This window comes from Pan paniscus, chromosome 6, assembly GCF_029289425.2.
Source record: "Pan paniscus chromosome 6, NHGRI_mPanPan1-v2.0_pri, whole genome shotgun sequence".
Lineage (NCBI taxonomy): Eukaryota > Metazoa > Chordata > Mammalia > Primates > Hominidae > Pan > Pan paniscus.
Genome location: NC_073255.2, coordinates 41,223,516 through 41,244,550, shown reverse-complemented (window position 1 = coordinate 41,244,550; position 21,035 = coordinate 41,223,516). Strand labels below are relative to the sequence as shown.

The 21,035-nt window shown below is 37.2% G+C and overlaps 1 protein-coding gene across 6 annotated transcripts in view; it reads right to left on the bottom strand.

Annotated features, from left to right (window-relative positions):
• Positions 1 to 21,035, bottom strand: part of ANLN (anillin, actin binding protein) — a 63,859-nt gene that overhangs the window by 27,714 nt on the left and 15,110 nt on the right. For 2 of the 6 annotated variants that reach the window (XM_003814965.5, XM_008967841.4), the window contains exons 4-17: positions 19,321 to 19,706; positions 17,928 to 18,153; positions 15,180 to 15,370; positions 14,718 to 14,825; positions 10,034 to 10,160; positions 8,732 to 8,842; positions 6,450 to 6,685; positions 5,615 to 5,760; positions 5,185 to 5,332; positions 3,939 to 4,074; positions 3,129 to 3,305; positions 1,749 to 1,875; positions 1,099 to 1,147; positions 950 to 1,006 (exon numbers count right to left, since the gene is read on the bottom strand). In XM_003814965.5, the coding sequence (XP_003815013.1) occupies positions 950 to 1,006; positions 1,099 to 1,147; positions 1,749 to 1,875; positions 3,129 to 3,305; positions 3,939 to 4,074; positions 5,185 to 5,332; positions 5,615 to 5,760; positions 6,450 to 6,685; positions 8,732 to 8,842; positions 10,034 to 10,160; positions 14,718 to 14,825; positions 15,180 to 15,370; positions 17,928 to 18,153; positions 19,321 to 19,706 (2,225 nt within the window). The remainder of the gene's footprint in view (positions 1 to 949; positions 1,007 to 1,098; positions 1,148 to 1,748; positions 1,876 to 3,128; positions 3,306 to 3,938; positions 4,075 to 5,184; positions 5,333 to 5,614; positions 5,761 to 6,449; positions 6,686 to 8,731; positions 8,843 to 10,033; positions 10,161 to 14,717; positions 14,826 to 15,179; positions 15,371 to 17,927; positions 18,154 to 19,320; positions 19,707 to 21,035) is intronic. The other 4 variants (XM_008967842.4, XM_055115839.2, XM_008967843.4 and 1 more) reach the window with 2 other exon arrangements.

Genomic DNA, 21,035 nt, shown 5'->3' with positions numbered 1-21,035 from the left:
AAGAAAAGATAGCTTACTATATATATTTCTTATTAAACATTATGTCTCAGAAAGTAAAACTATCCAACCTTGAGAAATTCCTACATAGAAAATAATTAATTCTTAGCCGGGAGCAGTGGCTCACACCTGTAATCCCATCACTTTGGGAGGCTGAGGCGGGCGGATCATGAGGTCAAGAGATTGAGACCACCCTTGCTAACATGGTGAAACCCCCTCTCTGCTAAAAATACAAAAAATTAGCCAGATGTGGTGGCACACACCTGTAGTCCCAGCTTCACAGGAGGCTGAGGCAAGAGAATCGCTTGAACCTGGGAGGTGGAGGTTGCAGTGGGCTGAGATTGCGCCACTGCACTCCAGTCTGGGCAACAGAGCGAGACTCCGTCTCAAAAAAAAAAAAAAAAGAATGAGTTCTTAAATATGAATACATTACACATGAGTCCTTGAGTAATTAATTCTTAAATATGAATACATTACACTTGAGTCCCTGATTAAGGCTTTCTTATACTGTTAGTCCTTTTTCATTAGAGCTAAAAAAAAAAGTTTTTAAAACGATGACTTAAGAAAAGAACACAGACTGGGAAGGCTGGAAAGCAACCTTATGCTTGCAAAGTGACCACATAATTATTAAGTACTGGTTTAGAGAACATAGAGAGAAGAGAGCTCAGGGAAAAGTCTTGAGAAAAGTTTTAAGCAGTTATAAAAGTTGCCAAGTAAATGTAGAGAAAATAGAATTATCTAGCCCGAGTGTATCAGGAACTTATACTGAGAATCATGATCACTCAGTTTATTTTCAGTATTCATACCTATTTAACATAGTAACTACAAATCGGAACATGAAACTGATCCAAAAACTTCCTAATCATTAAAAGTTGTACATAAATTAAAACTGGTATGATGATATCTATTATTTCTGATGAAAATATTTTTACTGGGTTTCTTTAATTCTCACCTTGGACTTGGATGTTTTTTTCTTCTTATCAAGGCCTGAGGGATCTTTCTTTTGCACCTACGCACAAACCCAAAGTATAATTAATTTATAATCTGATATTGTTAAGAAAAATATACTCTTCATTATTTTAGAAGGCTTTATCAGCTTACCAAGCTGTAAACTTCAATATTTATTTCAAAGTCATTGGATACATCTTGCCTGGAAAAATAAAGCATTAAGTAAAACCTTGAGAGAAAACCTCAATCACACCATTAAAAATGATGCTACAAATACTCTTACAAGACTCTGAGTAAAGGAATCCACTATGACTTTAAAGTCAATAAAAATTGTTAAGAAGTCTATTTTTTCCCTATAATGCAAGTCCAAAATATTTTCCTCCGTGTTTTACAACTCACAATCTTCAATAATAAAAGTAGTAATTATTTTTCAAACTGCACTTTGACTCTTATTTAAAAATAAATGTTTCACTAAATATAAACACATTTTCATTAAGACTGAATGTTAAGTACATTATGAGATTTAAGGCATATGTTAAAAATCTATGGTCCAGGTTTAATGTATATATCATTTCAAAATATGTAATACCTACAGTCATGTGGAAAAAAGGTGCTATTCAACAAAAGGAAGGATAGAAACATATGAGTTAAAGCAACAAATTGAAAGATGGGTTATTTGTCAATATAAAAAGAATGTGCATAATGTGTTTCAAAGATTATAAATGCCACCTGAATGCTTTAGACTGTATCAACTCTACAAAAAGAAAAATGCATTCGAATCATCAAAAGCCTGATTTACTTACAGAGTAAATGTAGTAGTGAATGTCAGAGCATCACCGTTAAGAGAGTTTGAAGTACTTGCTAATGGTGTGGCTACCATATTTTCAGCTCCTGCTTTTAGTATAATTAAGTAATAGTAATTTGCTGCATCTGTAAGAAGTAATCATATTACATAGTAAGCACAAGCAAAATCAGATTTAGCTAATCAGCATTCTGGAATACCAAAGAAATAAAGGAATACTGAACTGATTTATATACAATTTATTTTTAAAATTACTAAAATCAACTTTCCAGACACAAAAAGCTAAATAAGACTTAAGTAGGCAGTATAATCCTGAAATAAGCATCATCAAGGTCTCTCCCTATTATGTAAATTGAAATAATTTCACTCCACATTTCTCAATTTCTGCTGATTTTGAATTTTACCTAATGACCCTTAATTCTTAACTAATAGTACATATCTCAAAAGGGTAAATTATGGTTTGAGATGAGGTCTCACTATGTTGCCCAGGCTGGAATGCAGTAGCTATTCACAGGCACGATCCCACTACTGATCAGCACAGGAGTTACTTATGACCTGCTCCATTTCCGACCTGGGCTGGTTCACCCTTCCTTAGCAAATCTGGTGGTGCCCCGCTCCCAGGAGGTCACCATATTGATGCTGAACTTAGTGTGAACACCTGATCGTAATAGCACACTACGGCCCAGAATGCCTGGCCTCAATGTAAACCCCATTTCAAAACTGAGATTAAAATACTGTATTTCTATAAAAGTTACTCAGAGATAAATTATAATAAAAACATAAACTATTTCTTCACCATTTGTCATTAATAACCACGTACCTCAAGACGCATACTAAATTACCAATAAATTTCTGCCCACACCCCATCAAAATCAGATAACATCAATAATTAGAACCTAAATTACCTTATTCCTACAAAAGTGCTCAAACCTTTCACAATCTCCATTCACTTTCCCTATTCCTGAAATTTGCTTCTCACCTATGTCTAGCCCTCCTTCCCCTCAAAAAGAAATTTTTTAAAATAAATTGTGTATAAATCAGTTCAGTATTCCTTTATTTCTTTGGTATTCCAGAACACACACAAAAAAATTTGTGTTCCACACAAATAAAATTTTAAAAGGAACTTTAAAAACCGTATCCAACATTTAATAAAACTTTATATTCAAACTTTCAGTAAGAGCAATGTCCATTATTGTGTAGATTGGTATCCCTATATATATCTGAAGTTTTCTTATTTTTATTATATCTCAATAAAAGGACCTAAAGGCCAAAGATACAAACTTTGCATTGTTATGCATGATTTACTTGTTTCTATTCTGTACAATTCAATCTAGGTGAGGTTCATAATTTAACACACCATCTAGAAAAATCACCACCATACCTGGTTTCTGAACCGTACTGCAGACAAAATCTGCTTTTAGAGGCAAGCGGATTTCTGACAAAGTAACTGATCCTTTGGATGGCATAAATTCACTTTGAGGACTAGCCTTATTCTTCCTCTGAGGTCCTTCGTTCTTCAATTTATTCAATTCATCAATCAAAAGTGTTCTCTTCTCAGCTATGTAAAACACGCAATATTCCAAATATTAAAATTGTAACTGTTTCTAATGAGAGCAAATTCAAAAAAGCGTACTGATATGGAAACTGTACGTAACAGTGAAGACGAAATCAGTAACACTATCTTTATAAAACATGGTAGGTGGTTGGGGAAAACCTTGATTGCTCATTTACCAAGTCCTTATCATTTAATACATCAACTTTTGGCTAGTTTTCATGTGTGGTATCATCTGTCCACCCCAAAATGCCCCATCATCACCACATATACGCTCACAGCAAAATTTACAGAAGTTGTTTTAGCTATTTATTGATAAGGGAAGGAAGGGAGAGAGAGAGAGAGAGAATGTAGGTGTACATGTGTATATATAGAGATTCATTCATTCATCCATTCATTCATTCAATCTGCACAACTGCATTTCTTCAAATGCCTTTCGGTTGCTTTTACCTTTCATGCAAACTACAATTTGTTTTACATAGAGTTCTTAAACCTTATAAAAACAAGAACAAAAAATAGATCCAGTGGAACAGATGACTAGGAAAAGCCCTTTCTCTAAACTTAAAGATTTCTAACTATCAAAATGAGTTTTCCCTGGTTAGAAATTTGTTGGAACTCTTTCAGGTGCATCACACTTACTTGCAATTAGAAGAAGTCTTTCTGCTTCAGCTTCTTCTAGGGACCCTTTTCCATGCTCTTCATCAACACAGCAGTTAAGAGCCTGGCTAGCTTGATAGATCACTGTCTGTTGCATATTTATTTCGTTATTGAGTTCCTAGGAAAACCAACGAGAGGAGAAAAAATATACACATTTTAAATCATCATTTTCACTTTAAATTTTAATTCTAACTAACTTGATTGGATAGTTTCTAGAATTTCCAGATGAAAGTCAAAATGTTAGTTTCACTGCTCAAGTTTCTCGACTATGCACTAAAAACATTTAGCATGTTACAATAATTAAGCTATAAATATTATTCCTTATGAAAAAACTTCCAATTCATACTTATTAAAGTTAAAATTGGGGTTACATCCAACAACGTAGAAATTTAGAAAGTAACTGATTCATTTTATTTAAATTACAATTACACTGTTTTTTTTTAATATGCTTCCTTAGGGCCAGGCATGGTGGCTCACACCCGTAATCCCAGCATTTTGGGAGTCCAAGGCACAAGAATCACTTGAGCCCAGGAGTGTGAGATCAGCCTAGAAAACATAGTGAGACTCCATCTCTATTTTTTTTTATAATTAAAATTTTTTTTTAAAAGCCAGGCATGGTGGCTCATGCCTGTAATCCTAGCACTTTGGGAGGCTGAGGTGGGTGGATCACCTGAGTTCAAGAGTTTGAGACTAGCCTGACCAACATAGTGAAACCCCATCTCTACTAAAAATATAAAAATTAGCCAGGTGTAGTGGTGCACGCCTGTAATCTCAGCTACTTGGGAGGCTGAGGCAGGAGAATTGCTTGAACCCGGGAGGCAGAGGTTGCAGTCAGCCAAGATTGCGCCATTACAATCTAACTTGGGCAACAAAGAGCAAAATGCTGTCTCAAAAAAAAAAAGCTTCCTTAGCATGAAAAAACCTTGAAGAGCATAACAAATTTCCCACTACATCTTTATCCAATTAATAGTTATACTTTAAGGATATTTATGAAAAACTTGTTTAAAAATAAATATTTCAGCAATATCAAACGAGTTTCCAACTTTTCAAAAACAGTACCTTTCCAAAAATAAACTGAATTCAAATGTGATTTACTGAGCTTCTATGCATCAGACACTATTCTGGCCACTCAGGGTTCAGAGATAAGTAAGGCTGGGCCCTTGTCCTCACAGAGCTCACAGCCTAGTGCAAGAAACATTCCAAAGCCCCTTTCCACAAAAGTACATACCTGCATTTTCTGTTTGATATTAACTTGACAAGGAAAGGCATTATTTTTTTCATCCAGTTTTGAAGTAACATCTTCCTTCCGAACAATCACCTGCTTTATTGATGGACGTTCTGTTTCTTTGAATCTTTGAGATCTATATGCATCAATGCTTCAGGAGGTAAGTTACACTCTATTAGAAATCCAGCAACACACTGAGCACTATCCTTTATTGAACATATCAGCAGAATTTGACACTGACATTGAACATGTCAGCAGAATATTTCACAACAGAATGTAACTCTCATTTGGTGAAAGAGAGGCTAACAAAAGTTATTCCAAACTTTTATACAGATGAGTTATTAATAACATTATAATTACAAATTATAACACGACTTATGTCAATCTAAACCATGACCCTTAGTGAGTGAATGCCTTCCAGAAATGTTCTTACCTGTAAAGAAGATCACGATCTTCAGAACCAAGGCTATCACCAGATTCAGCTCGAGGGACACGAGTTCTTTGGAATTTTCCTGGTTTTGGACTTTCATCACTTCTGCTGGTGTCTTTCAGTTCCAGTCTAGGTGTGGACACTAAACTCTGTGGGAAAACGCATCAGATATTAACATTGATCCTAAATGATAATTCATTTTATTCTGTGAAAATCAATGAATTCTCCATTAATATTAAGAAAAAAATCCAGTAAGCTGATTGATTCATCATAAAAACAAAGCAAACTAAGTTCCTAACACATAAAAGAATAAATAAAACTACAAAGACAGCTGAAACTTATACTTTAAAAAAAAAATTCTAGTTGAATCAATCCCCAGAGCTGCAGCTATTCAATTGAGGGTGAAAGCTAATAACAGCAGTTAGCTGTAACTAAATGTTAGTTACATGTGTTTGGAGCTAACTACCGATATACTAATACAACAATGTTCACATCAACTCCACTATATAGGTATTATTAATAACCTCGTTTAACAGAAGAGGAAATGGTGGCATAGAGAGCTTAAATAACCTGACCAATAAACAGTCAGCAAATGGCAGAGCCAAAAGCTGAGCCCAAATGCCTGGCCTTTTAAGCCATGTTACTCTTTGGATTTCATCTAACGTCGAAAGGAAACCACTCAAGAGTTTTAAGGTTTCTTTTAAGAGAACAGACAACAGGTCTGCAAAATTCCCTTTGCTACAGAGCCAAATGCCCGTCTGTCAACAAAAGAAAGGGGAGATATGAATACTACTTAGTTTACTTATGTCCTGGGCCTGTTTAGTTAGCCTTTTCTTACCTCTGGACTTACCACACCAACTGTTTGTGCCAATGGTGCAAGTAAAGACATTGAGGAGATATTCAGTGCATCTTCCTGTTCTTCGCTGCTTTCTGCTAATGCTTGATCCATCTCCTCTTGGCTCTTCTCCATATCTAGTTCACCTTCCTCTAGGACATCACTGAAGAGGTCATTAATTACTTTCGAACTATTGATATCATCATCATCCACACTCATCTCAATTTCACGTATCACTTCTGAAAAATATTTCAATAGGTGGATACTGTGACTCAGATATTTAAGAATTAAAGGCATAACAAAGAAAATTTAATATTCATATTCTTACTAAATAAGAAAAAATGCCTTAAAAAAAAGCACCTCCTAAAAAGAAAAATAAGAAAATACTACTAATAAATGAAACCAAGATAATCTTCAGCTTCAATAACACTTTCTAAGAAATGAATATTGGTAATCCCAGCACTTTGGGAGGCCAAGGTGGGCAGATCAACTGAGGTCAGGAGTTCAAGCCAAGTCTGGCCAACATGGCAAAGCCCAGTCTCTACTAAAAATACAAAAAAAATTAGCCAGGCGTGGTGATAGGTGCCTGTAATCCCAGCTACTCAGGAGGCTGAGGCAGGAGAATCACTTGAACCCAGGAGGCAGAGGTTGCAGTGAGCCCAGATTGTGCCATTGCACTCTAGCCTGGGGGACAAGAGTGAAACTCTGTCTGAGACAAAAAAAAAAAAAAGAAAAAGAAAAAGAAATGAATATTGGGTCTATCAAAACTGATTCAATACCTTGGGTTTAAGTAAAAGCATTAAGAACTCAAATGTAGAATAATAGCCAAAGACTTCAGACTTTCAAAAAATATTCTCTCAAATGACTTTTTCTATCGTTGAGAGCTACCCTTTCACACAGCAGTCAATAATAGGAAAATATTAATGTCACTTAGGGCAGGGTTCGATAATAACCTTCAGGGGCTGCTAACACCTTGTGGTATTATGATATATACTGGTTTTCGTCCACAGTTCCTAGCTCATAACTGCTGTATCCCTAGTTACTGTCTTTCGTTATAATGTTGGGTGCATTAGGCCTCACAGGAAACAGAACTCTCCTGCCATCCTTTCACCTGCCCCACGGCAGGACTCTAATCTTCTCCTATCTTTCTCATTGTGGTTCTTAAGACGACCCCCACACCCACCTCACCCCTCACCAGAGAGGATCCAGCCTCATACCCTGGGGGAGGGAATGCTGACTTTATGAAGCTTCCACTGAAACCCAAGAGAACTGGGTTCAGGGAGCTTCTGGATAACTGAACACGTGGAGGTTCCTGGAGGGTGGCGCCCCAGGGAAGGCAATGGAAGCTCCATGCCCCTTTCCGTATACCTCACCCATATCCTTTAAAATAAAGCAGTAAACATAAGTATTTCCCAGAGTTCTGTGAGCCAATTAATCCAAGCTAAAGAGGGGGTCACAGAAACCTCAGCTTGAAGCTGGTCGGTTAGAAGTTTGAGAGGCCTGGGCCAGGTATGGTGGCTCACGCCTGTAATCCCAGCACTTTGGGAGGCCAAGGCAGGCGGATCACGAGGTCAGGAGTTCCAGACCAGCCTGGCCAATATGGTGAAACCCCCTCTCTACTAAAAATACAAAAATTAGCTGGGTGTGGGGGCAGCGCCTGTAGTCCCAGCTACTCAGGAGGCTGAGGCAGAAGAATCGCTTGAACCTGGGAGGTGGAGGTTGCAGTGAGCCAAGATCGTGCCACTGCACTCTAGTCTGGGCGTCAGAGTGAGACTGTCTCAAAAAAAAAAAAAAAAAAAAAAAAAAGGGAAGTTTGAGAGGCCTGGACTTGCAACTGGTATCTGAAGGAGAGGAGGCAGTCTTGGGGACTGAGTCCCCAACCTGTGGGATCTGACACTACTTCCATGTAGCTAGTGTCAGAATTGAATTGAATTGAACTGGTCACAAAAGTCTTCTGTGTTGATGATTGTTGTGGTGGTATGAAAACAGAGGAAAACATAGTCCCAGAGAGTTTTTCCCTGAAACACCCCTCTACCAGTACAGAGCGTGGGAGGGCAGCAACTTTCCTATCCCTGTCAAAGTCAGTGAGGGTCTTAACCACACTTTCACAGGCGCCTGTGAGCTAGCAGTAACTGTTAACAGTACCACATCTTGGTAGAAGCTACAGTGTATTCTGATTTAATTTAAAAAGCAGAGATACTCTCAATTTGAATAAGTGCTTCTATCAATATATTATTTCCTATAGTATGTGCAAAGTTAATAATAAATAAAGAATAAAAACCAACCAATTTTCTGCTCAACCTTTGGGTCTGATGTTACTTTTAAGGATTTGTCCTCTTCTAAAAACAATGTTATTTTCAAAGGGCTAGATTTCGTCATTTCGCATTCAGTGAAACCTAAAAATGTTTAAGAAAGACCATATTAATATATATAAGAACCTATAATTTTCTAATTATGGAATCTTGTGTTTTTTTTTTCTGATTATAAAACTATGTATTCGTTTTAAAATATCCAAACCCAGAAATGTATAGAAACATCCCTCCCTGAACACCTGTCCTCTCTTAACCCACTTATGCCGGAGGTTGCAAATTTTTTTTGTGAAAAATCAGTTTTTGGTGACAACCTTGAGCAGGAGGACATAAGTAACTCCCATAAGCTTAGCGTTCCAATAATGGAACACTAGGCATAAATGCATTAACTTTTCCCCCACCGAGAGAGAAATGGGACAGCAATATTAGCAGGTTATTGTTTGTTTTTCCAGTTTCCCCCAAGGTGTGCATATTTACATATCATTTTGTTTTGTTTTGTGATCATAGCATACATACCACTACTCTGCAATTTGTTTTTTACTTTAAAAACAAAGTGCCAATAAAATTACTCAAAAACTAGGAATAGAAGGAAGGTACACAACGTAACAAAGGCCATATATGAAAAGCCCTCAGCTAACATTACACTCAACAGTGAAGGATTAAAAGCTTTTCCTTTAAGATGAGGAACAAGACAAAGATGCCTGTTTTAATGACTTCTATTCAACACAGCATTGAAAGTCCTAGCCAGAGCAATTATATAAGAAAATAAAAGGCACCTGAATTAGAAAAGGAGTAAAATTATCTCTATTCACAGATCACAGGATCTTACATGTAGAAAACCCTGGGCTGGGCGCAGTGGCTGACCCCTGTAATCCCAGTACTTTGGGAGGCCAAGGCAAGCAGATCACGAGGTCAGGAGTTTGAGAACAGCCTGGCCAACATGGTGAAACCCCATCTCTACTAAAAATACAAAAATTAGCTGGGCATGGTGGCAGGCGCCTGTAATCCCAGTTACTCGGGAGGCTGAGGCAGGAGAATCGTTTGAACCCGGGAGGTGAGGGTTGCAGTGAGCCAAGAGATCACACCATTGCACTCCAGCATGGGCAACAGGGCAAGAATCCATCTCAAAGAAAAGTGAAAAAAGAAAGAAAACCCTAAAGATTCCCCCCAAAAAACGTTAGAACAAACAAATCCAGCAAAGTTACAGAATACAAAATCAACACACAAACATCATTTGAGTTTCTACATACTAACCATGAACAATCTGGAAACACTGACCTTTAGGTTCTGTACTAGAATTTTTGGCTGGTATCTGGTTTTTGGTCACCTTTTCTGTTACTGGAAGTGACTGAGTTTTTGAAACACCTTGGTGTTTTTTGAGGGGAGTGCTCTGACAGTGAGTTTCCTGCAAAAAGCGAATGAAAAGTAAATTTTATTTCTCAAAACTATATATTTTATCTTTCTATGTTATTAAATGAAACAAGATTATTATTAAATATTATTCTGTATAAGTTTCCTTAGAACCAAAGAGACAGTGTATGTGAATAGGCCCAGCCTTGTTCAGAACACGACAAACCCTCAGTGCTAGTTCACATTCTTGGTAATTCTCAGTATGTAAAAATTTTTTTGGAGAGGAGGTGGCAAGAAAGAATGAAAATTCATATCAGGGCTCAGTTTCAGATAAGCCAATCAAAGTGAAAGCCTCTCCTTGAAGTCTGGGTATTTGGTAGAATAAAATAAAATAACAATAAAAAAACAAAGTGAAAGCCACACAAAGGGAAAAACACCCACCCCTATGTCACTTATCTCAACCCACACCTATAACATCTGGTGACAGCTCCTACACATCAGGATTCCATTTAATTATCAGTTACCCGGAGGGCAAGAGCAAGAGAACAAGGACAAAACAGATCAGAAGGTAAGGAAAGAAGAGAAGAAAACATTCCCTCGTCTGAGTCTTTTTATTCATTAGCAAGGTTATTTAAGAGGAACATTCACTATTTTGTATGTTTAAAGACTTTATATTGTTGTACAGATTATTTCAGCAAAGAAATAAAAGAAGACTTTATGAATGAAGTCATAGTAGAAATAATCAAATAAGAGTAAAATAAAGGCAGCTAATACTTATACAGAGCTCACCAGCCACCTTTCTAAGCACCTTATATCTATTGCCTCACCTAATCTTCTCAATAACCCTCTATGTTAGGTACTAGTATCTCCATTTTACAGATGAGAGAACTGAGACACAAAAAAGTTAAGTATCTTGCACACAGTTAGTGACTGGCAGAGCCAGTATACAAACCCAGGTACTCTTGTTCCAGGTCTAGTTCCAGACTTTATTGTCTCTCAAGTTAGAAGCAGCTTTGGTTGTGTAAAAACAATGTAATTAGCATGCAGATGAGTGGATTAAAAAATACATTAAAATTTTTTAAAAACACAAAAAGCAAAGTAAACGATCAAATGGTTCCACTATAAAATCTATGGTCTCATATCTCATCTAAGCCTCAATACTACCCCCTATTCTTCCTATGTCTGAGTCAGCTCTCTCTTCTTTCCTCCAGACAGTATTTCCCCTGTCACCTTCCCTTTCCTAAGGATGAATAAAACAGGAGCTTTCAGCAGAAAGTCCATCAGTTTTTGCTATCCTAACTCTAAGACTACCATCACCCCTACATGCTACTTTCCTCCTTCCTTTTCATCACACAGGAGATTGTCCTCATCAGTTCTGTTCCCTTCACTGTGCTGAGTTCATCCATTCTCACCTCATCCCATCAATTATCACCCCTTATCCCATCACACAAATTGACTTAGGTCTCAGAAAGGACAAAACACATACAAATCATACTTTTCTTCATCTCTTCTAGCCACTACCTCCTTTATCACCTCCATTAGGACCAAACTTTTAAGAAATGCCTGCACTCACTGGCTCTGCTCCTCATGCCCGTTCCCTCCTCGACACAGCACCACCTGCACGCCACCTTCACCTCTTCACTAACACTGCTCTTGCCACGTTACAGCAAACTTCTTGCTTCAAAACCCAGTAGATTTGGCTCAACCCACATTTGAAACGTAACAATACCAACCATGCCTTCCTTCTCGAAAGTTTCCTTTCTTCCCTTGACTTTATTTCCTTTTTTTTTTTTGAGACGGAGTCTCACTCCGTTGCCCAGACTGGAGTGCAGTGGTGCGATCTCGGCTCACTGCAACCTCCGACTCCCAGGTTCAAGAGATTCTCCCGCCTCAGCCTCCTGAGTAGCTGAGATTACAGGCACCCGCCACCAGGCCTGGCTAATTTTTTTTGTATTTTTAGTACAGATAGGGTTTCACCATGTTGGCCAGGTTGGTCTCAAACTCCTGACTTCAAGTGATCCACCTGCCTCAGTCTCCTAAAGTGCTGGGATTACAGGCGGGAGCCACCACGCCGAGCCCCTTGACTTTAAAGACACTGCCTTCAACTACATTTTCCTCCTAGCTCTTTAGCTGCTTAGTCTGTGGAGACCACAGATGAGTGCTCTGCACTGTTACTGTGTTCAGAATTTTGTTTACATGCATATGTGCAACTTTCTGGGAGGAATTTCACAGGTTTATTGGGAATTATTTAGTACAAAATAGTTTAAGAACCCTGCTCTATACTTTCTAGAGACACTGGCAGAAAGCCATGAGAATATGATACACTGGCAACCAAGTAAAGAAGGCGCTCCCAACAGAAGAGTGATCGACAATGTCAAATGCTACTAATCAACTGAAAATTGATTAGTAGGTGAAGATCACTGACAAACGTGATAAGCATACTGAGTCGTGGAAGGAGTGGTGGCAAAGCTTAAGCAGATAGAATTCTAAAGAGAAGGGGGAAACCTGAAAGCAGCAAGTAGGAATAACTTGTAGAAGAGTCTGCATGACATGGAGGCAAAGAAAAGGAGGGGAATGGGTGGCAAGAGTTGTTTTTTTTTTCAGATGGCAGATAATAGCTTGTTATATGCTGATGGGAAGGATCAGCAAACGCATTTCTTCCTTCCTTCAAATACAAGTTTGTTGAGCCCCTAGTCTGAGCCAGGCACTAAGGACACAGAGGTGGAGAAGACTCCCATAGGCAGTGGTGGAATGCAAACTTACAACATTCACAGGAAGATAAATATTCTAGTTGAGGTATACACAGGATGACATGGGTGAAAAAAAGTGGGACACTTTGAGAAAAGGAAGAATTCCTAGAGGGGATTAAAGTTTGACCTATTCTTAATGAAGTAGGAGCTCACCAGGGAAATATTCCTGGCAGAGAACAGAAGGCAAAGGCAGAGAGATATAAAAACATGGGTATATTTGAGAAACTGCAAATAGCCTGCATGGCAGGATTGAAGCATACCTGTGGAGGAGCAGTGGGGAGGAGCCAGGTGAGGAATCATTCTATATGTCAAGCCAAGCAGTTTACGCATTTTTTCTGATGATGACTATGAGGAGCACTTCAAGATTTTAAGCAAGTGAATACATGAATATGCGTCTTTTAAAAATATTTCTCGGCCGGGTGTGGTGGCTCACACCTGTAATCCCTGCACTTTGAGAGGCTGAGGCGGGCAGATCACCTGAGGTCACGAGTTCAAGACCAGCCTGACCAACATGGAGAAACTCCATCTCTACTAAAAATACAAAATTAGCCAAGTGTGGTGGCGCATGCCTGTAATCCCAGCTACTTAGGAGGCTGAGGCAGGAGAATCGCTTGAAGCCGGGAGGTGGAGGTTGCAGTAAGCCAAGACCGTGCCATTGCACTCCAGCCTGGGCAATAAGAGTGAAACTCCATGTCAAAAAAAAATATATATATATATATATTTCTCTGGCAGCAACTGATAAGGTGGATTGGAGGGTAGCGAGACTAGAAGCAGGATGTTCAGTACAAAGCTACGGCAGTAACTTCGGTAATAGCAGAGGAAAATATGGAAGACGAGGCAGGTGGGTGACAGATTTAGAAAACTTATCACTGCACGTGTGTGTTTATGCATATGTGTGCTAGGGGCAAGCAGAAGGGAAGACACAGTAAACAAGAGGAAGAAGTCAAGGAAGAACTTCCAGATTGTTTTAGATGACAAGGTATAGAGCAAACCAACAAGAGAAGACAGAGACTACAAGGGGAAGATACTACAGCAAAGCATAGCAGGCTTTGCTAGCCAACCACACCTAAAGCTCAGGAGAGATATCAGCACAACGGAGCTGAGCATCATCAGCATTTCAGTGATTATCGGAATCTAGGTATGTGGACAGGGAAGAGATGTTCCAGAGCAACTGAGAAAAAAAGGTTGAGATCAGAACTCTGGGAAATGTGATTTGTTAAGCAAGTGAACTGATAAAAAAACAAATCAATCAAGTAGATCTTTCTCAAAGAATACTGGTTAAATTTACTGTTATTTTACTTTCTATTAGTCCCCACTGTAAATATAATTCTATTAGCTTAAAAACATATCCTAACACAGTACTTTGTAGACATGTAAATTAAACAGAACACAGCTTACATTGTAGAGATTTTGTTGAAGGCTGATTAATGAACTTTGACCGGAATAAAGAGCAATCTGGGAGGTATGTGGTGACTGAAAGGATCCCAGATAGTCTAAAGACATGGTGTCTGGGGAAAGGTATACAATCATCATTGAGAAAAGTAGACTCTCGAAATATTTTAGAACCACCATCTAAGTGGAATATTAAGTAGACTCTGAAATCAAATGAATGATGAAAATAATTTTTGTAAAATTTGATTTTAAGGTCATCAATGAATATGGTGAAGAGTTCCACTGAAATAGAAAAATATCACAAGAAAAGCAAGAGTTGGTACACACATTTAAGGGATTTATAAACGAAAAGTGACAGAGTTAATTGGAAAAGAAAAATGTGTAAAGAATTATTTGCCAATACAGAACTACAAATTAGATCCCAACTATTTGGGGACCAAGTTCGTTTTTATATTTCTTGTTTACATTACCTGTTTGGTTTCTAGTTGTTTGCTTTTTGAGTTTCCGCCTTTTTCTGCACTCCATATATTGCCCTTGTCAAATCGGCCACGAAGACATGCTAGTTCTTTTTGACGTTCCTAAACCCATCAAAAGCTGTATTTTACACAAGAGCCGGTAGCATGTTTAACATCCAAACACTACTAAAATTTTCCTTGTTTGCAGTTTTAAACTGTTTAAAAAGTTTAAACAGTTTTCAGTTTAAAAAGTTCATAATACACATGGAATTCAGGACAATATTTCTAATTTGAGATGAGTGATACTGTCTACAGCCATACCACCCTGAATGTGCCCAATCTTGTCTGAAATTAGTGATACAGAAAATCAAGATGCTACTTATCTCAGTCAAAAAGACTGGCATCAGAACCCATTTTGATTTCTAGGTTCTATGCAGAGACCATGTGATGAATAATGTTAAATGCAGTACACCATACCTGCTTGAGCTGTTGCGCTAAATGGGTAGTAGATGAAGATGTGTCTTGCTTGAATAATCTTTCTTGGATGGCCTTTGTATTTGGAGTAATAATGGGGGTTCTGTGGGGTGTGCTACGAGCTGGACTTTCTTTGCTATGTTCTTGACAACGCTCTCCAAAGCGTTCCAGGAAAGGCTTAATTCCTGTTCCTCCTACAGAAAACACACACATTTTTGGAGGCTATTCAAAATAAAAAATTATTACGATTTCTATGGAAAAAGTTCTAAACTACATTACAGCTTCAAAATGCTTTGATTCTATCAGGAATATTCATTCACAAAGTAGACTATAAAAATACTTCAAAATTTTAAAAAGTTTACTATTCTATTTAAGTACATGCCCTAAAACCTACTCATAGAATTTAGTTATTTAAAAAAAAAATTTTTTTTTGAAAAGGTAGAATGAGGAGAGGGCAGTAGGGCTTAGAAAACTCTCAAACTGAACAACCAGAATTTAAATAATTAGAAATTGACTGTATGTATATTAATAAATCTACCTTCATCACGAAGTGTGCTGGCCATGGTAACTTCCAACAACTTACATATATCTATAGTCAATTTATTTTACCCTGCTTTTAGGAAGCCTAACGTGAAAATAAAGGAATTTTGCCTTTTTTTCCTTCAGAAGGAAAATTAGGGATTATTCATTTTATCAAAAGGACACCTTGACTTTACAGTGTCTTAAAATAGTATTCAGCTGGGTGCAGTGGCTCACACCTGTAACCCTAGTACTCTGGGTGGCCGAGGCGGGTGGATCTCTTGAGCTCAGGAGTTCGAGACCAGCCCGGGCAACATGGAGGAACCCCATCTCTATAAAAAATACTAAAATTAACCACTTGTAGTGGCATGCCTATAGTCCCAGCTACTTGGTGGGCTGAGGCAGGAGGATCTCTTGAATCTGGGAGGTCGAGGCGGCAGTAAGCTGAGATCATGCCACTCACTGCACTCCATCCTGGGTGACAAAGTGAGACCCTGTCTCAAAAACAAAAAACAGCAAACAAAACAAAACAAAAAACCCCACAGCACTCACTGAAATAGTATGAAGTAAATTTAAAGTAGGGCAAATTGGGCCTATATCACTCCCATTAAGAGGATTCTAAGGTTGTATTATAAAAAAATAGGCTTATCTATATCAAAGATTAGCATATATTTTCCTATAAAGGGCCAGGCACTAAATATTTTGAGCTTTGTGGGCCATATGGCCTCTGTCACAACTATTCTGCTCTGCATTACAGAATGAAAGCAACCACAGAGAATATGTAAGTAAATGGGTGTGGCTGTGCTCCAATAAAACTTTATTTGCAAAAACAAGCAAAGGGCAGAATTTGAGCCACGGCCATAATTTGAGGACTTCACCTATCACTTATTACTACTTCAGGCCATATTCCAAACTAGAGTCCATTAAGAATACAATGAAGTATCTAAAATAAATATCTCTGAAACCCTGGAAATGTGATTCTGGGTATATCCAGTAGCCAAGAACAATTAAAAAGAATGCTTCTTATCTAAGCTTAAGTCTTTAGAAAATTGGGACTAACTAGTCCTATTCCATCTGGGGATCTTGCTATTGTTTCCAATTGTCATTCTGGCTCAACTGGAAATTGCAGATTTCTACCTACCCCATAACTGCTTCCCCACTCTCATTTCTGTTTACTGCCCCTTTATGATGAACTATAGTTTCTGCAGAGGTTGTATTTTCAAAAAGTTAAACCTTAGAATTAAAAGTCTTTCCAATGAAAATGAATACAGTTCAGAATAAACTCAATTACCATATATTTTAGTCCTGTGTTTCTCAATTAACAGTACGTGGAAGTGTGCCAGAAGGTATAAATCACCACAAGATAAATATGGCATTTCCTGGAGTATCAGTTTACTATGGTAAGAAATTTTGTTTTATATGTAAATGCTCACACACAATATACACACAGATAAATATAACTGGGGGATGAAGAGAGGTTGATTAATGAGTACAAATATACAGTTTGGCAGAAGAAAAAAGACCCAGTGTTTGATAGATCAGTAGGGTGACTATAGTTTACAATAATCTATTGTATACTTCAAAATAGCTACAAGAGAAGAATTCAAATGTTTCTAGCATAAAGACAAGTATTTAAGGTGATGGATATCCTCGTTACACTGATTTGATCTTTACGAATTATATGAATGTATTAAGTTATCAAATGTACTCCCGAAATATATACATCTATTATTTATCAATAAACAGCAATTTTTTCAAAAATTTCTATCATTTATCAATTTAGTAAATAAATAAAATTAGAAGTGGAGTCATTTGCATGCACATTCACTTCCCTCTGCTATTAGAGGTGCCTTCATACTCAAGATTGAGAAGCACTGCTCTGCACACTTGGCTACAAGAATGTTTCTCCATTATGCCCCTAAAATGTGATTTCCAGTTAAACATGCTTTGTCTGAATCAAAAAATATAGAAAAAAAATCTAGCATGATCATCCTGGAAAAAGCATGTTTAAACTGTTAAAATGTAACATATTAAGTCCTTTAACCAGTAAATAGGCTAGTCTACGTTAATAAATATTCATTGAATCAACTAAAGCTGAGGTCTCATTTGGAACATTCAGGCATTGGCCCTGGCAAATCATTGCTGTACCATTCACAACTGAATATTTAAAATGCTGAGAATAGATATCCTGAATATAGTCAGCAATAACTAAATTTTTTATAAATACGTAACCTGGTGTCGTAGATTTGTCTTTAGATTGAGATTGCAGACAAATTTCTCTACTTAATTCTCCCTTGGATGGAACTGTCTGGGATAAAGTTGACTTCACAATTGGTTTCGATACCCCCGTTTTCAGAGGACTAATAGGAGTTTTTGGAAGTAGCTCAGGATTTTGTCCCTCACAACTTTTAGCATCAGTGATAGATGTAGTAGATTTCACTGGAGAAGAAGTAGCTTTCTGAAACATGAAAACACTTAGGGTAAACAACATTCACAATATCTAAAAATAGTCCTACAACAAAACAATTCAAGTCCTATTTACTTGATAGCCTTTATGTAAGATATATGAAAATGAAATGATTTTGCTCTCTAATAGATCAAACAAATTTGAAAGATCTGGGAAAAAAAACCAACTTAAAAAATGCTATGATTTAAATCATAATATGTGGGTTAGTCTGCATAATATACTCATGGGTAATGAAGTACTAGCAGTATGATCACTCTTTATTTAAAAAAAAAGTTTTATTCATATTATTGCACTAGTACCTTTATCAAATTTTTAACTATATTAGACCAAATTACATTTTAATTAAGTCAATAAAAATTTAACAAAATAGTATCATGTACTTCATAGTTAATAGATTAACTACTTATACATAGCCAGGTACTATGCTAAGTGCTTTATGACTCTTATTTAGCCCTCCAAATAACCTTTTTTTCCTATTTTACATATAGAAAAATAAAGCCCTGCAATATTAAGCACCTTGTCCAAAGCCACACTTCTAATTATGTAGTACAGCTGGGATTCAATGCAGGTCTAATTCTAAAGCCCAGCTCTACACTAAAAGACAATGGTCAGAAACACGAAATTACTTTTCCTTTTTATTTAAGATTGTTTTTTGAAAACTGTTGAGGTAACACATGCACAAAGTAAAAGTTTCAAACATTTCAAAAGGATATACAGTGAAAGTATCACACCCTGTTTGGCAATTTGCCTTCCTGGAGGCAACTATAGCTACTATTTTGTTATATATCTTTTCAGAAATATTTGATAAATTTATATAAATTTCTCATATATATATTTAAAGCATTATAACAGAGGACTTAATTTTCAGTGCTCTCCTTAATGACTAAGAAGAGGCTCTATCATTCCATTATAGACTCTGGATTTGCATCAAATTAGTATAACTTCAGCTGTCAACTGCTCATTGATCTTCGGATGGGTACCCAACTTAAAGATTTTCACTTTCTAAGAAACCGATATCTTACAAATACATATAAACTCACTATGCATCTATTATAAAACATATATCCACCCATCCACCTGCACGTACACACAGATGTATTATACCACTCATAACGAAAAAAGAAAAGGCTTCCCAAAACCAAAATGATACTGACTTACCACAGAGCTGGAAATTGAGGCATTAACCAAAGACACATCATCAGCACTTGAGGATAGGGCTTTATTCAAAGAGGCATCGCCATCCCTTTGGGAACAGAATGTAGCTTCCTGCTTAACACTGCTGCTATTGATCCTAGCAGATGCTCCACTTGCAGAGGAAAATTTGGATAAACAAGCGGTACCAGGCTGTTCTTGTACACTGTTTTGTTTTGCAAATGAGTGATTTACATCATCTTCCCAGGAGCAAATAGTTGCAGCAAGATTGGCCAGACGGCCCCTTCTCCCAACTGGAGTTGCCGAGGCATTTGAAAGTAGAGGTTTGGGAGGGGAAGCAGCCTTTTCCTCTGATGGCATTGGTGAGAAGAGTGAGCTTTCAGGAATATCATCTGAAAATGTTTTCAGAAAAGAGTTAAAAACCATGTTTAAGAGTAATGCTTACGTATAATACCAGGATCACTCTATGCAGAATTTTCAAATGAGATTAATAGGTTTAAGAACCAGTGAAAAGTTCTAGCATGCATGAAACTTCCAAGTTATTTAAATTTGACAATATCTTTTTAAATCAAACGATATTAAATCTGAAATTTAAAAAAAACTATTAGACCTATTTTTTCCATTTTTCAATGGATCATGAATAAGGTTATATTTTTAGAATGAATTAATGGTGTTATATATAACATTGCACAATTTAAGATTATGTATCTCACAGACTTTTTGTTTTAAAAATGGATTAGACCATTGCTGTACAACAGAATGTTTGATTGTTCAATACAGTAACCATTAGCCACTTGTGACTAATGAGCACTTGAAATGTGGCTAGAGCAGCTAATAAACTACATGTTATTTCATTTTAATTAACTTAAACATCCACATATGGCTAGTGTCCTCTGTATTGGATAGCACAGGAGGTTAGATCAAATCAAAAACAACCAAATGTTTTTCTGCATAGTTACTTCATTTGGAGAGAAATCCCAAATAGTGATATTTAACTGACGAAGATTCTAGGCCTTCCCTAGAGCATGTATATAGGGAAGCCAAGGTTCATAGCACTTCCTACTCCACAAATTCAATCAAGGAAAGAGGAATCCCTCCTGTCCAAAGCTTCTACTTCTGCTGAATTTTCAATTCTGCCCCTCCAAAACCTTCTCAGGGATCTTGCTCAAAATAAGCCCTCTCCTTCTCTACAAACTCTTGTCTGCACATAAGCACAGTCATGAGTTGTTTAACAATGGGGATACATTCTGAGAAATGCATCATGAGGTGATTTTGTTATGTGTACATCTGTACATCACAGAGCACACATCCACAAAAATGGTGTAGCCTACAATATAGTTAGGATATGTGGTAAAACCTATTGCTCCTAGGCTAAAAACCTGTACAGCATGTTACTCTACTGAATATTGCAGGCAACTGTAACACAATGGTAAGCAAACATCTAAATACAGAAAAAGTACAGTAAAAATACATTATAATGAGACTACCATTGTATATGCAGTCCACCACTGATCAAAACGTCAATATGTGGTATATGACCATACAGTAGCCCACGCCCTATCTTCAGTTTCACTTTCCCAGTTTCCTTATCAGCAGTCAACTGTTGTCTAAAAATATTACATGGAAAATTCCAGAAATAAACAATTCATAAGTTTTAAACTGCACACTGTTCTGAGTAGCATTATGAATCTTGCACCATCTGACCAGGATATGAATCCTTT